This window comes from Pseudonaja textilis, chromosome 5 (assembly GCF_049901715.1).
Source record: "Pseudonaja textilis isolate UNSWEBS1 chromosome 5, rPseTex1.2, whole genome shotgun sequence".
NCBI classification, from domain to species: domain Eukaryota; kingdom Metazoa; phylum Chordata; class Lepidosauria; order Squamata; family Elapidae; genus Pseudonaja; species Pseudonaja textilis.
Genome location: NC_141994.1, coordinates 20,933,473 through 20,949,348, shown reverse-complemented (window position 1 = coordinate 20,949,348; position 15,876 = coordinate 20,933,473). Strand labels below are relative to the sequence as shown.

The window sequence follows — 15,876 nt, the reverse complement described above, 5'->3', positions numbered from 1 at the left end:
ACTGCACATTGACACCTCCATCTCTAATGTCAGAACAGGCAATTCGTGAATTTTCATCCATAAATACACGAAGCAAGAAAGAGAACATCTTTGTTTTACGGTCTGTTCCATGTGGAAGCATTCAATTTAATCTCACATGTGCTTCTCTTCCCTCATTAACTGCTTTTATTGCACCCATAAAGCAAAACCTTCAATGATCAATGATTAACGTCAAACTTCTGGTTATTAGCCCTCAATATTCCTTCCAATATTTATTCCCTCTGTGTCATGCCCTTGGTAGAGTCAGACTCTGAGGGAGAGGAGGAACATCCGACAGGGAGTGGAGGTGTGGCTCCGGAGGTTGTGGAGGAGGCTGGGGAAGGGCCGAGGCTGGCTGGGCAATCAAAGGAAGAATCAGGGCCACCCTCTCCTCATCCTAGGACACACAGGGAGGGACGGCGAAGGAAACAACTTGGCTTACGAGAGAGGAAGTGGCCATGATCCCCCTCATTGGTTGCAGCTGGGGAGAATAGTATATAAGAGAGACGATTACAACACAGTGTTGCCAGAAGCAAAGCGTGTTTTATTTTGGGCTGAAGTTATCTTGGTTGGCGTCCTTCCAACAGACTGTGCCTTGTTATCTCCTTGAAGTTGGTAATTACTTATCCTGGTCCATTTCTTCATTGTAGTTTGTTTTGGGTTTTTTATTTCACCTCTCATTAACTTTGGACTGTATTGCTTTCTTTTAAAGACTATTTTTGAATACGTTTAATCTCCAACTGAGAATTATTGAACAGCGGGGCCAAGTTGGAGGCATTAAAGGACATTTACTTACATTTTGGATTTTGTTATGTTGTGTTATACTCCGGGTCATCACACATTAGCTGTTGCCAGAACAAACAATGGTCTTTTTATGGCCATTTCAACGCTATTGACCAAGGGCACAAAATGTTTAATGTACTCAGCTTGTTTTAGGCAAGAGACCCACACTAGGGTTTTATATCAATATGGAGTAAAATGCTAATATGGATAGTCCTTAATTTAGAGCAATTTATTCAGTGGTAGGATTCAACCAGTGTAACAAGCTTGGAAAGGTGTCTTCTGCAGTGCAAATTCTTCTCATTGGCAAGTTCTTGGGTAGTTAATGATCACAGCAGAGCCCAAAATTCCTGTTGCTATGAGGTTTTCCCCATTTTGCAACCCTCCTTGCCACAGCTGCTAAGTGAATCAATGCAGTTGACTCTAGAAAGGTGTCAGAGTATATTCATGAGCATGGTAACAAGGTCAGCCAACGAATAGGCATAGCAACTCAATCAGCCAATGAGGACAGTTTAGAAACTGAAACTAGAAGTAGCCTAGGGGTGGCTCTATATTAAGCTCTGCAGCTGTGTTGCGCTCTGAGTTTGTCTATTGAAAATAAAACTGCTTCTCTCCTCTGCTGTGTGTCTTGCTTGCCTGCTGAACTAAAGTGAAACTGATGCCTGTTTCTGAGCTGCCGAAGTTGCTGCTGAAGCTCTGAGCTTGTAACATGTTTGCTGCTGTTTGAGTTTGCTTCATGTTGGAGAAATCTACTTATTATGTTTATAAAGATGTTAAATGAAGCACCAGCCATCTGTGTTTATTTTTCTGGTGCTGAATTAACACTGCAAAACTCTGAATTAAAGGATACAGAGAAGAGCAATCAGGATGATGAAGGGACTGGAGACTAAAACATATGAAGAACGGTTATAGGAACTGGGCTAGTGGTGGTATACTACCAGTTTGACCTGGTTCCAGCGAGCCAGTAGCAGCAATGAGCAGCGGAGACCCAACCGTTTCTCTCCACCAGTCAGCTGTTAGGCCCACCCGCTTGCCCGGGGTCCCATACTCACCTTTATCCGCTGAATTTGAAGCACAGCTGCTTTGCACGGCACAGAATTGTGTCGTGCGGCAGCCGCTGAAGTGACCAGGATCATGCAGGCTTACAGAAGGTGAGTTAGAATGCCTCTGTGCCTGCGCCAATGCCTCTGCGCCAAGTGCACGTTTGGCACTCGCATGTACACAAAGCGTGTGCACTTGCACAAAGCACGCCCACCAAGCCACACCCACTGAACCAGTAGCAAAAATATTTGAATCCCACCAGTGAACTGGGCCTGGCTAGTCTAGTGAAGAGAAGGACCAGGGGACACAGGAGAGCAGTCTTCCAATATTTGAGGGGCTGCCACAGAGAGGAGGGAGGGGTCAAGCTATTTTCCAAAGCACCCGAAGGCCAGACAAGGAATAAAAGATGGAAACTGAAGAAGGAGAGATTCAACCTGGAAATAAGGAGAAACTTTCTGACAGTGAGAACAATCAACCCATGGAACAGAAGTTGTCTTCGGAAGTTGTGGGAGCGCCATCACTTGAGGCTTTCAAGAAGAGAGGATTGCTTCTACAACGCAAGAAGCTGTGTGAATAGCAAAAGAGACTGGACTCTGTTTTTGTGCATGTCTGTGCATAAAAATTAATCCCCTATTTCCTATAAGCTCAGTCTCCATTTCTGTGTATTCCGCCTTGTAAGGAATGACACGATGCCACATGCTCCGATAGAGTGAAACACCTCTGTAAACGGAAGAATAGTTGCATCTATCGCTGAGAAGCAGTGTCCATGAACATAGCATAGCGTCGTAGTAGAGAGACCAAAGGCTCAATTAAAAACCAGTTTTATTTCATCGTCACACTCAGAAGATGCTCTCCATCTATGCAGAACCCTGGGCCCCCAACGAAAGGTTGAGGAAATTCAGAATTCTCTAAGTCAAGGTTACATAATTCTGAGTGTGAAACCACCTATGTACGAGAGATGCTGGCTAACATTATATTCTGTACTAGGGAGAGGTATAGACAGAGGTGGGCTGCTGGGGGTTTGGGAGAGCTCCTAGCTAAGAGTCTGTGCAGTTCGGAGAACCCCCAAATCCCACTCCTGGCTGGCCCCGCCTACCCTGCCCCTCCCCTCCCAGAAGTCCCCACATGGCCCGTTTTGGATCCAGGTAAGTGCAGGGCGCGCATGAAGGCTCGGGGAGGACAAAAAACAGGCCTCCTGGAAGGTGAGGAAGGCTGGAAATGGGCCCGTTTCCAGCTTCCAGAGAACCTCCAGAGCCCAGGGAGCCCTTTTTCACCTTCCCGGAGGCTCCAGAAAAGCCTCCAGAGCCCAGGGAGAGCAAAAATGCCCTCCCCGCCATGGTGCAGGAGGCCAACTAGGCCACGCCCACCATGGCCACGCCCACCCAGCAACCGGGCAGAGAATCCATTGCTAAAATTTTTGAATCCCACCCCCGGGTAGAGTCTCATCTTTATTAGTTAGTGCGGGCCTGCTACCCACTCTGAAGAGATTGTCTCTGATAATTAACTCCAGGGTAGGCTGGTTGGTAACTAATCCTAACTTGTCAGAATTTTGCAGTGTTATTTGCAACCTTCATCAGTGGAGGCTTTCAAGAAGAGATTGGGCGGCCATTTATTAGAAGTAGTGTGGGGTCTCCTGCTTGGGCGGCGGGGGGGGGCGATTGGACTAGATGACCTACAAGATCCCTTCCAACTCTGTTAATCTGTACTCTGTAATCTAACGCAGGAAAGTGTGAATAAATGGCTAAAGCGTCTTTATTTGTATTTTTTATTTTATTTTATTTTTGACCCAAGATGATCCTTTTAGAAAATATAGAACAATGGAAATGGAGGGATTGTGGCCAATTTAAGAGAAACTACACTGCCAGGAGTTCTGAATGACATACATTTACAGCTTGTTTTTATGGTGCCCTTAGCGTTCCAGTCGGTTATATAAGTTGTGACCTAATGACATTTAGAGCAAAAGTCGAACCTATAAGTAAGCCTGAGTCTGGGAGGAAATGTCAAAACAAGTTTATGGTTTTGTGCAAAAAAAAAAAAAAAGGTCAAAACTAGGTCCCTTTGTAAAATAGATTGAAGCCAACCGTCGGGGGATTGCAGTGTGTGTGTGGGTGGGGGGAGGAGATCTAAAAGGTACATTCACCCCCACCTTTTCCAGTAAAGAAAATAGGGACCATAAGTCAGTCCCAAGATAAAAAGAAAAATCTTTTTTTAAACTTCTAAGGGTGGGTGATGGAAAACACTGACACTCAACCAGTTGGAGCAGCTTGCCTTCAGAAATCTGATGGGTGCTCCATCACTTGGAGGCTTTTAAGAAGAAACTGGACAGTCACTTATCTGAAATAGTATAGCTTCTCCTGCTTTGAGCAGGGGGCTGGACTAGAAGACCTCCAAGGTCCCTTCCAGATTCTATTCTATTCTATTCTATTCTATTCTATTCTATTCTATTCTATTCTATTCTATTCTATTCCATTCCATATTTTCTACTCTACTCTACTCTACTCTACTCTACTCTACTCTACTCTACTCCATTCCATATTTTCTATTCCATTGCATTCCATTTCATTCCATTCCACTCTACCCTACCCTACCCTACCCAACTCTTCTTATTTCTATTCTATTCTCTCAAGTTCCCTTACTGGATCCTTAATGTGTTCTGATGGGGCCAGTTGGTGGTCATCTAATAGCAAAGGCCATTCCTAGTCAGTCACTGAAGAATCTAGAATTATCTCTCCCTCCGACATGACATTTTAGAAGGCCATGAAGCCACCCAAGGCAGGATTTGGAAAAAAAACCAAATAATCTTTCACCCCTTTTTGGCAACTGTGCCTCTTTTAATCTAGGTGAGCAACCACGCTCAGGCTTGTGGGTAGGTGGGACAACGTTCCATCAGAGAGAGAGAGAGAGAGAGAGAGAGAGAGAGAGAGAGAGGGAGGAGGGAGAGAGAGAGGGAGGGAGGGAGGGAGGGAGGAGGGAGGGAGGGAGGGAGGAGAGAGGAGAGAGAGAGAGAGAGAGAGAGAGAGAGAGAGAGAGAGAGAAGTGAATTTCAAAACGAAAATCTTGCCAACGGCAGCCAAGCTTGGAGAGTTGGCTCCAGGTCTATTTACAGCTTCAGCTGAATGAATTTCACATTTAGGAATATATATGTGTGTGTGTGTGTGTGTGTGTGTGTGTATAAAGCGTTTTCACGTTGAGGAACCTACAGTAATTTAGAACCACAGAAATGAGAGACCCACCGGCGTCGGCATCCCCATCCAAACTGTCTTTACGGTTGGGCGCAGTGGGGACTTAAACCGGTTAAAATCATGGGTGTCTGTAACCTAAGAGAGGGTCCTGAAACCCACGTTTGCTGTTCTAGATCTCTCTTGGGTCTCTTCCTCTCAACCCCCAAGGTGAGATCGTGTGACAGGTGGACGGTTATAAGATTTCGTTCCTAAGTATGGTTCGTTCTCTTCGGGCATAGGCTCTACTAAGGGCCTTATAGCAAGCACGGTTATCACCGCTTCCTCGGGTGAGCAATGAGGATCTTCTGCTAAAAGACCCCCTGAACTCCCTTGGTGTTACTACAGCTCTCATCGTTCCTTGGAGGAACCCAGTGCGTATGCGGGCAGGCCCTGGGTGGTTCAAATACGGATCGATCACACATCGCTGTGTCTTGAACTAAGAGACGTGAAGCTCCCCCGGCGACTTCGGTAGAACTGGGAGAAACTGGCCGCCCGACTCCTTTTCCTCTTCCTCTCACTCCTGCTCCTTTGTTTGTCCCGGGTGATAAAGTTTTCTATCAGCTTCAGTTTCTCGTGCTCTTCCTTCAAAAAGAAATCCACCAGCACGCTCTTCTCCTTCTTGATCTGCTCACTGATGTCCTTGGGGATGTCTGGGATCAGCCAGTCCACCAGCACGCTGAGGAACATGACCAGATTCTGCCAAGGAAGAAGAAGGAGAAGGAGGAAGAGGAGGAGGAGGAGAAGAAGGAGGGGGGAGGGGGAGGAAAAAGAGAAGGATCAGGAGAAGAAGGATGAGGAGGAGGGGAAGGAGGGGGAGGAGAGAGCAGAAATGGATCACAATTGGGAGGAGACTGCAGGCCACCAGCTATGGAGACCAAGCAGATCACTAAAAGTTTACTAACTGAATGGCATTGAGTCACAGCTGTGGTGACACAGGAGTTAGAGTGCAGTACTGCGGGCCACTTCTGCTGACTGCTGGCTGCCTGTAATTTGGCAGTTTGAATCTCACCAGGCTCAAGATTGACTCAGCCTTCTGTCCTTCCGACATTGGTAAAATGAGGACCCAGATTGTTGGGGGGACAATATGCTGACTCTGTAAACCACTTAGGGCTGTAAAGCACTGTGAAGCGGTATGTAAGTCTAAGGGCTATTGCTTTTCCCCTTCCTTCCTTCCTTCCTTCCTTCCTTCCTTCCTTCCTTCCTTCCTTCCTTCCTTCCTTCCTTCCCTCCCTCCCTCCCTCCTCCCCTCGCCTCCTGCCCTAATGGCTCAGTGGTTACAATGCAGCATTGCAGATTAACTCTGCCCATTGCCATCAGTTCGATCCTGACCGGCTCAAGGTTGACTCAGCCTTCCATCCTTCCGAGGTGGATAAAATGAGGACCCAGATTGTTGCGGGGGACACAATAGACTGACTCTTTAAACCGCTTAGAGAGGGCGGTAAAGCACTGTGAAGCGGTATACAAGTCTAAGGGCTATTGCTTTTCCTTCCTTCCTTCCTTCCTTCCTTCCTTCCTTCCTTCCTTCTTCCTTGCTTCCTTCCTTCCTTCCTTCCTTCCTTCCTTCCTTCCTTCCTTCTTCCCTTTCTCATTCTCCTTCCTGGTGGTGCAGTGGTTATAATACAGTATTCTATAATTCTGTTATCCTATTGGCTCAGGCTCATTGCACAGGAAGTCCCAAATATATGTTTTTTACTCAAGGGAAAAGTAACACGAAAATGAAAAAGTTTACCTGAAAGATAATGACAAATGCCAGACGGGCAGACAAAACAGACCAATACTGCTTGGAGAATTCATATGGGCTTTCGGCCCATGGTGGTTCTCTGTAGTCCTTAAACCTGAAATACAGAACCGGCACATTAAACAATAATTTTAAGAGAAATATCCATTCTTCTTTACTTCAAAAAAGTGTCAATTTTCCAGTTTGTTTAATATTCAGGGATCAATGTCTAATTACACCATAAAAATTAAGACGCCCAATAATATGGGAGCAACTAGGATTGAAAAGAGCATTGTATCTCTATATATATTTATGCGAAATACCCCTCATGCATCATCACAAAATCTCCAGAACCGTAAAGCCTACAAACTTGAAATTTGGCACGTATGTTCCTCTTGGCTTCTCGGTGCTCATTAGGAAAGGGTTTTTTCAAAATAACCATCAGAGCATTAGTATTTCCTATATTATTATTATTATTATTATTATTATTATTATTATTATTATTATTATTATTATTATTATTACGCTCTGATGCTAAGGAGTTCTACTCCCCCTCCCCACCTGAAAAGAAATCTGTTCCAAATGCGAAACACAAGCAGAGGAGAGGAGTTTCAGTGTCATTTTCAGTTTCACAGCACCAAGCAGCTTTAGTACAGAACAGTTGAGCTAAGCCATGCCCAAACTCCTTACTGTCTCCTTCTTGCCCACACCGCAAATGCTGTTTCAGTTTCCAAACAGCCCTCAACTTTCCTCACTCACTGACAGGACACTAGCTAGTTGAATATCGATGGATGGTGGTAGGCAGAGGCAGAATTTTTTCCTCTTTATTTTCCTCTCCAAAATTTAAGCCCGACCACATAGTTTTGTAGCGAAGTACGGGTATCGAGCTAGTTCTGAATAAAAGCCAAAGAAACATTTGCAAAGAAAAACATGTCAGAATGTGTATAGATAACATAGATTCTCAGCGCTTCCTGTCTTTGGGCCTCAATATTTGCTTTTGTTCATGGAGCTTGAAAACAAGTGAAAATAAAAACTGTCATCTACAAGCTACAGGTAATCCTTGATTTTAAATGAGCCTAAAATTTATGTTGCTAAGTGAGAAACTTATTAAGTGAGTTTTGCCTCATTTTATTACTGTTCTCACCACGTTTGTTAAGTGAATCACTGCAGTTGTCAGCTAGTAACTCAGTTGTTAAGTGAATCTGGCTTCCCCATGGATTTTGCTCATCAGAGGGTCTCCCAAGAGGTTCACATGATCGCAGGGACACTGAAACCCAGAGGTGGGATTCAGCAGGTTCTGGCCAGTTCTGGAGAACCGGTAGCGGAAATTGTGACTAACTCGAAGAACCGGCAAATCCCACCTCTGACCGGTCCCGCCCCCATCTCTTCTCTGCCTCCCTTTGAGTCTCAGCTGATTGGCTGGGTCTTCTTGTGTTGCCCTGCACAGGAGAATGGAACTGGAAAGCAGGTTAGTGGGGTGGGGAGGGAATGGAGATTTTACAGTATCCTTCCCCTGCCAGGCCCACCAAGCCATGGCCAACATGCCACGTTCAAAGAACCGGGAGTAATTTTATTTGAATCCCACCTCTGCTGCAACCGTCATAACTATTAATCTTTGTTCAAGCATCCAAACATAAATCATGTTACTACAGGGATGCTGCTGAAAAACGGCTGTAAGTCGCTTTTTTGCAGTGCCGTTGTAACTTTGAACGGTCACTAAATGAACCGTTGTAAGTCGAGGACTATCTCTATCAAACGCTTTCTTGCCAGTCCTGGTTTTCTTAAAAAGAGGCCTTTCTTGAAGCTTCAGGCCAATCGTTAGCAATACATATATTTTTTTAAAAAGGCAAATTTAGAATAGAAGGAAACCTAGGTTGGTTAGCCTGTGCAACAGCGCTCCAGAAACCCCACTGCAAGGATTACAAAGACTATATTGTGTGGCTCTCGAGACAGGGTGCTTAGCATTCTTTGTGGTGCCCCTTAAAAAAAAGGCAAGGTTATGTACAAGAGATAAACCAACCGAAGCGCTTTAGGCTAATCCTGGACCTGCCCAGATAAAAAAACCCCATTATCTCAAGATATGAATGAGAGGGTCTTTTATCTTGAGATAAGTTAAGTTCTAGGGTAAAGGAAGGGTGGTAGGCAGCTGTAGTCCCCTGCTTTCACGCCCTGTGATTGATTATCCACAATCACTCCCACTGCTGTTTAACTTGGGGTGTGGGTCAGTGGTGGGATTCAATTTTTTTTTTGACTACTGGTTCTGTGTGCGTGGCTTGGTGGGCATGGCAGGAGAAGGATCCTGCAAAATCCTCATTCTCCCCCCAACCCCACTAACCTGCTTTCCAGCTCTGTTCTCCTGTGAAGGGCAACCAAAGAAAACCCAGCCATTTTGCTGAGACTCAATGGGAGGCAGAGGATAGATGGGGGAAGGGGCCAAGCAGAGGTGGTATTTGCCAGTTCTCCAAACTACACTAAATTTCCGCTACCGGTTCTCCAGAACTGGTCAGAACCTGCTGAATACCACCTCTGGTGTGGGTGGGTTTGGGGAGACAGCACTGCAGTTGCATATAAATGCAGTACAAAGTCAGTTCCATGGTCGGTATACAGGCAGTCCTCAAATTTTTAAGCCCAAAATTTATGTTGCTAAGTGAGAAATTAATTAAGTGAATTTTGGCCCAAGGTCTATGGCGGGTATCAGCAATCTGCGGCTCTGGAGCCTCATGTGGCTCTTTGGGCCCTCTGCTGTGGCTCCCTGTTGGATGATCCCATTACTGGCTGGCCCCGACCCTCACCCTCTCCTCCCAGTCACTCCTCGCCTGGCCTGAGAAGGTAAAACACAAAAAAAACAGAAATGAGAGGGAGGGGGAGAGAGAGAGGGAGAGGGAGCGAGAGAGGGAGAGGGAGATTGAGAGAGAGAGAAAGAGAGAGAGAGACCCATTTCCCACAGAAAACATCGGGAGCCATAAAACCTGGGTAGGCGTGGTGGTGGTGGATGTCATGTGACTGGGTGGGCGTGGCGTAGAGTTGGCCATGCCCACCCAGGTTTTGTGGCTCCTGGTGTTTTCTTTTCTGTGGGAAATGGGTCCAAATGGCTTTTTGAGTGTTTAAGGTTGCAGGCCCCTGGGTCTATGGAGATTCTCAATCATCCAGGCCACAGCTGTCCCAAATGTGCTTCTTCAAGAGGCAACTGGGCTTTCTTGTTTTTTTGTTTTGAAGACGTTTTGCTTCTCACCCAAGAAGCTTCTTCAGCTCTGACTGGATGATAGGGAATGGAAGGACTGATACTCCTTGCGGACAGCTGGTCATTCGCATCCTTTTTAGAGAATCCTTGACGCCACTTGGAGGTTTGTCTGGGTCCTCAGTTGTCCCAGAGGTGCTTTTTTCAAGGGGCAACTGAACTTTCTGGTTTTTCTTTTGAAGACGTTTCGCTTCTCCTCCAAGAAGTTTCTTCAGCTCTTTGGGCCCATTTTGGCTGACTTTATGTGATTTTCCTTGCCGCATTTGTTAAGCGAATCACTGCAGTTCTTTAAGTAGTAACACGGCTCTTAAGTTAATCTGGTTTCTCCCTTGAGGTTGCTCATCATGTGGATGCAAAAGGGGATCACGTGTCCCCTCCCACCGGGACATGGCAACCGTCATAAATGTGAGCCAGTTGTCAAGCATCCAAGCGTAAATCTCTTTGACCATGGGGGATGCTGCAATGGTCGTAAGTGTGAACAATGGTCATAAGTAACTTTTCTCAGTGCCGTTATAACTTTCAACGGTTATTAAGTGTACTATTGTAAGTCAAAGACTACCTGTAGAATAGAATTCTTTATTGGCCAGGTGGGATTGGACACACAAGGAATTTGTCTCTGGTGCATAAACTCTCAGTGTACATACAACACTGCAAGTAAATAGGTTGTAGGTCATAAATCACAGTTACAATCATTAATCACAAGTTACAAACCACAACTGGTAAATCTTCTTTTTTTCTGCAATCCTAACTATCCGTTAAAGTTCGTTACATTTCTATTCGGGTTGCTGTGGCATTAATTCCATCAGAATAGAGCTGGAAGGGACTTTGGAGGTCTTCTAGTCCAGCCTCCTGCTCAAGCAGGAGAACCTATACCATTTCAGACAAGTGGCAGCCCAGTCTCTTCTTAAAAACTCCAGTGATGAAGCACTCACAACTTCCAAAGGAAATCCGTTCCACGGGTAAATTATTAATTATTATTAATACCACATTTGTTTATATAACACTAATAAAACTAATATAATAAAAACCATACATTAAAATATATATCCTTGAAAGTATCGTTTGATTATATTTCAGAGACCGATAATCAGAGTTGGAAGGGACCTCATAGGTCATCTAGTCCAACCCACCGCCCAAGCGGGAGACCTTACACCATTTCTGACAAATGGCAGTCCAATCTCTATTTGTTTTATTAGTGTTATATAAATAAATGTGGTATTAACAATTAACAATTAACCAGTGGAATGGATTTCCTTTAGAAGTCGTGGGTGCTTCATCACTAGAGGTTTTTAAGAAGAGACTGGACATAAGGACTGAGTGGAGCTATATTGGGGGTTGTGTAGAGGGCAGACATTATTTATTTATTTATTTATTTATTTGTTTGTTTGTTTGTTTGTTTGTTTATTTTCTCAAGCGATTATTAGATAACAGGTACAAGTATAAACATGGTTATGAATACATGAAATGGATACATATAAGGAAAAGAAAGAAACAATAGGACAGGTATGGTAGGCACGTTGGTGCGCTTATGCACGCCCCCTACAGACCTCTTAGGAAGGGGGTGAGGTCAATAGTAGACAGTCTAAGGTTAAAGTTTTTGGGGTTTGGGGAAAAAAATCACAGAGTCAGGTAGAGTATTCCAGACATTGACCACTCTGTTGCTGAAGTCGTATTTCTTGCAATCAAGTTTGCTGCAGTTTACCTTGATTTTGTATCTATTGTGTGCTCTTGTGTCGCTATGGTTGAAGCTGAAGTATTCATTGACAGGTAGGACATTGCAATATATAATTTTATGTACTATACTTAGATTGAACCGAAGGCCTTGTAGTTCTAGGTTGTCTAGGTCTAAAATTTCAAGTTAGCAGAAGAATCACCTCTCCTGAAGATAGCAGAAGAGTCAGAGGTGAATCTTGGAAAGAGACATAATTGAGATAACAGACGCCAGCCAGGGTCTGTTAACCAAGGTCAGAACAGTTGCTGGAAAACGCATAATCGTGTCATCCTAATCTCAACTCTGTGGCAAGTCGATAAAAATGGAATGCTGTGATTTTCTTGGAGTTTCTTATCCAATGCCAGTGCTTACAGTAAAAAAAAAAAAAGACAATAAAGGCTATCTTATCTTCACTAGATGTTTGCACGCTATGGAGAAGCTGGAAGACGTAGCCTTGGCTTTTTACATAACGCAAAGATTTTGAGACCAATGGAGAGGTTCTGCATGGTTTAAAAAATGGTTTGTTCTCTGAACTTTTAGACCACAGAAAGAGCTCCAACATATTCAAGGATATAGAAAAAAGGTAGACGCTAACAGATTATGCACCACACGAAAAGATGATGTTTGCCAAGAGACACATCTGGATGGTGAAACACGTTTTTTTTTTTAAAGGTTGACATTTCCTGACTGATGTGACTGCCACCAAAACCACAACTTTTGGGATTCTACCCCCTGGGAAACACAATAGCGAATGCTTGAAAGAAATTTTCTTGTTCATTGCCTAAAGACAATAGCGGAAAGAGGACACAGTGTATATTATTGTGGCTTTGCAGAACTTAGGTATGCGGATGTGAACAGGTGGCGCAGATGTAACCCAGAGAAAGAGTATGAGTCTTTGATTGCACTGGCAAGGAAGAAAGTGGAAAATATTACATAAATATGAGCAGAGGTAAATGAAGACCAGCGGTACTGAGAACGCTGTGCAATGCCATCTGCTTAATACAATAAAAAATTTCCCTTACAAGGTTTCGTGACAGCCTTTAAAAAAACAAACCCTCACGGGCCATGAGATGGAGGGAGATTGAAATGTCCCTGATGGCAGAGAGTTCAGTTCTACATAAAGAGAAGGAAAGTTTCCAGAATGGTTGAAAAACAAAACAACAACAATAAAGACAAGGAAAGCTGAGACTATTGTTACATTCCTAGATAACATCATAATGTTCCACTGGACCATAGCAGCCATCCTGGTGCATCAACACCAGGGGACAAATATGTTCCTTTCACTGGAACAGCAATTCATCAGGAGATCTCCCAGGGAGGCTGCAGATGTTTAAAAAAAAGGGATTGGCTCTGTATCTCTTGGATTTTCAGCCTCTGAAGATTTCAGCCCTGAATAGAAAGTCACGGTTTAGCTGTCGCCATCTTTATCCGCCAAACGAGAAGGTCACGATCTATTGGGCCCATTTTTCAATATGTCGCTTAGGCACCTGGGGTGATTCAAAATGGTGGACCTGCCTGTTCCTTTAACAACTGTAGAAGCCCTTGAAAAGTTCGTTTTTTTCAAAGCCCTTTTGGAAGCCCTTGAAAAATTCAATACACAAAGCCTGCAGTTCAGTGGTGGGATTCAAATTTTTTACTACCGGTTCTGCAGGTGTGGTGTCAGGATTCTGGCAGTTACTCCAATTAAATCATGAGCCTCGAGCCACACTCCCAACACTAAAAAAAGATTTATTTGAAGTTAACATTCTACATTTTGTATACACATTTTATAGTTGACACGTGGCTTGGTGGGTGTGGCTTGGTGGGCATGGCAGGGGAAAGATACTGTAAAATCTCCATTCCCTCCCCTCTCCAGGGGAAGGGTACCACGAAATCCCCATTCCCTCCTCACCCCACTAACCCGCTCTCCAGCTCCGTTCTCCTGTGCAGGGCAACAAAAGTCCGGATCAGCTGCGACTCAATGGGAGGCAGAGAATAGAGGAGGTCGGGGCCAGTCAGAGGTGGTATTTGCCGGTTCTCTGAACTACTCAAAATTTCCACTACCGGTTCTCCAGAACTGGTCAGTGTCAGAGCTCTGGTATATTTTTTTTTGAAAATGTTTCTTTGGCTTTTATTCAGAATACAATGCTCTTTTCAATCCTAGTTGCTCACATATTATTGAATGTTTTAATTCTCATGGTGTAAGTAGTCATTAATCCCTGAACAAATGACCAGATTTGTTTAATGATGGTGTTACTAACTTAACAACTGAGGGGATTAAACTTCACAATTGTGGCAAGAAAGTTCGTACGATGGGGCAATAAATCCATATGTGGTGGTCATGCCCCAAAGGAAGAAATTATTGGAATAAAATAAGGAATTGGTTGCAGGAAATTATTGGTCTCCAAATTGAGTTTAAACCGGAAATGATTTTATTAGGAATAATTAGAAGAGTATTTGACAAAGGAAGCAAATGTGTAATAATATTGATGGTGGCAAGAATCAGCAAGAACAAATTTAGAAACTAGATAGTACCCCCTCCAAAAGTATGATAATAAAGAAAGTAATGGATTGCGCAGAGATGGTGAAACTCACATTGAAGCTGCAAGATAAAGAAGATATGGAATACTATACGGTCTCGGAAAAGTGGTATAATTGGTTAGAAAGTAGAAACAAAAATTAATGTAAATATGTATGTTGACTGAAACGAAAATGTCGATGTTATAGCACTGAGAAGATTGCATATGTATTTGTTTTTAAATTTGAAAAAGTACAAAAAAAATGTTTTTAAAAAAGAAATGCTTCAATACTTAAATACTACATACCAGTGGTGGGATTCAAATTTTTTTTACCACCGGTTCTGTGGGCGTGGCAGGGGAAGGATACTGTAAAATCTCCAGTCAGAGGTGGGATTTGCCGGTTCTCCAAACTACTCAAAATTCCCGCTACCGGTTCTCCAGAACTGGTCAGAACCTGCTGAAGACCACCTCTGTGGAGGTTCTCAGTCCTCCAGGTCATGGTTGTCCCAAAGGTGCTTTTTCAAGAAGCCACTGGACTTTCTGATTTTTCTTTGAAGGCATTTCGCTTCTTGTTCAAGAAGCTTTTTCAGCTCTGATTGTTCTTCGAAGACATTCTGCTTCTCATCCAAGAAGCTTAGAGCCAAAGAAGCTTCTTGGATGAGAAGCGAGACATCTTCAAAGAAAAACCAGAAAGTCCAGTTGCCTCCTGAAAAAAAGCCCCTTTGGTACACACCACATACTTAAATACTGCACACTACACACAGGCTTAAATAATACAATGTCAGACTGTGAGAAACATGCCTATCGGAGACTAGATGTAGAATTTTGTGAAATGTGGCAAGCTGCTTCATCGGGGATCAACAATAGGGGGAAATATCCATCTTCCCATCCTGCACACCGATCAAGTGGCTTTGCACACGGAGAGACGGCTTTGAAGTCTTATTTTGAGCTAAATTTACTTTACGTTTGCCTTGAGGGGGAAAAAAAAACCCATAATGGCTAATCACATGACAGAGACCTGGCTGCAATGTTTATTTAGAACCGAATACCAGAGCACGGAGAAGGGAGGGTGTAAAATCCAGCCTATTTCAAGAATGCGTCCTCGTCGGGAGGGTTTGAACCTTTGTGATTAAGATGGTTTAATCTCTGGGCTGGGGGTGGCCTGGTTTGGGTGAGATCACACAAATTTAAGAACAAAAGGGGTTCGCCATTTCCCCAGCCTGTTTTCAAAGATGGGCATGTTTTGCTCAGTAGGGAAAGATCATTGTTGGGGGAAAAATATCCATCTGGTTCGGTTCCAAGCCGGGAGAAAGACACTGGAAACACGGAGGCTGATTGGAAAGATGGTTAAATGATGAAGCAGAACCGTATGGGTTCTGGGCAGCTGACCACCTGGAGTTGAGAGTGGGGATATTTATACCTTCTCTTGGTGCTTGCCCTTGAACTTCCTGTTCCTGTGCAAGAACGTCATTGCCCAGAGGATCATGGGTTGCCCTCTCCCCTTTTTGGAAGAGCTTTATAGCTCCCGCTGCCTTAAGGAAGTTCAAAAGATTCTCAAAGATTCATCTCATCCTGGACACCCTTTTTTTTTTTGAACTATTACCATCTGGCAGACGGTACAGGATAATAAAAACAAGGACAAATAGGTTGAA

General features: G+C 43.9%; 1 protein-coding gene across 2 annotated transcripts in view; it reads right to left on the bottom strand.

Moving 5' to 3' along the window:
* Window positions 1-2,643: 2,643 nt before the first annotated feature.
* The window catches only part of ANO2 (anoctamin 2), a 170,017-nt gene continuing 156,784 nt past the window's right edge, over window positions 2,644-15,876 (bottom strand). For both annotated transcript variants that reach the window (XM_087934259.1, XM_026701966.2), the window contains 2 exons: window positions 6,790-6,895; window positions 2,644-5,756 (listed from right to left, as the gene is read on the bottom strand). In XM_087934259.1, coding sequence (XP_087790385.1) covers window positions 5,475-5,756; window positions 6,790-6,895 — 388 coding nt within the window. In that variant the 3' untranslated portion in view covers window positions 2,644-5,474. The remainder of the gene's footprint in view (window positions 5,757-6,789; window positions 6,896-15,876) is intronic.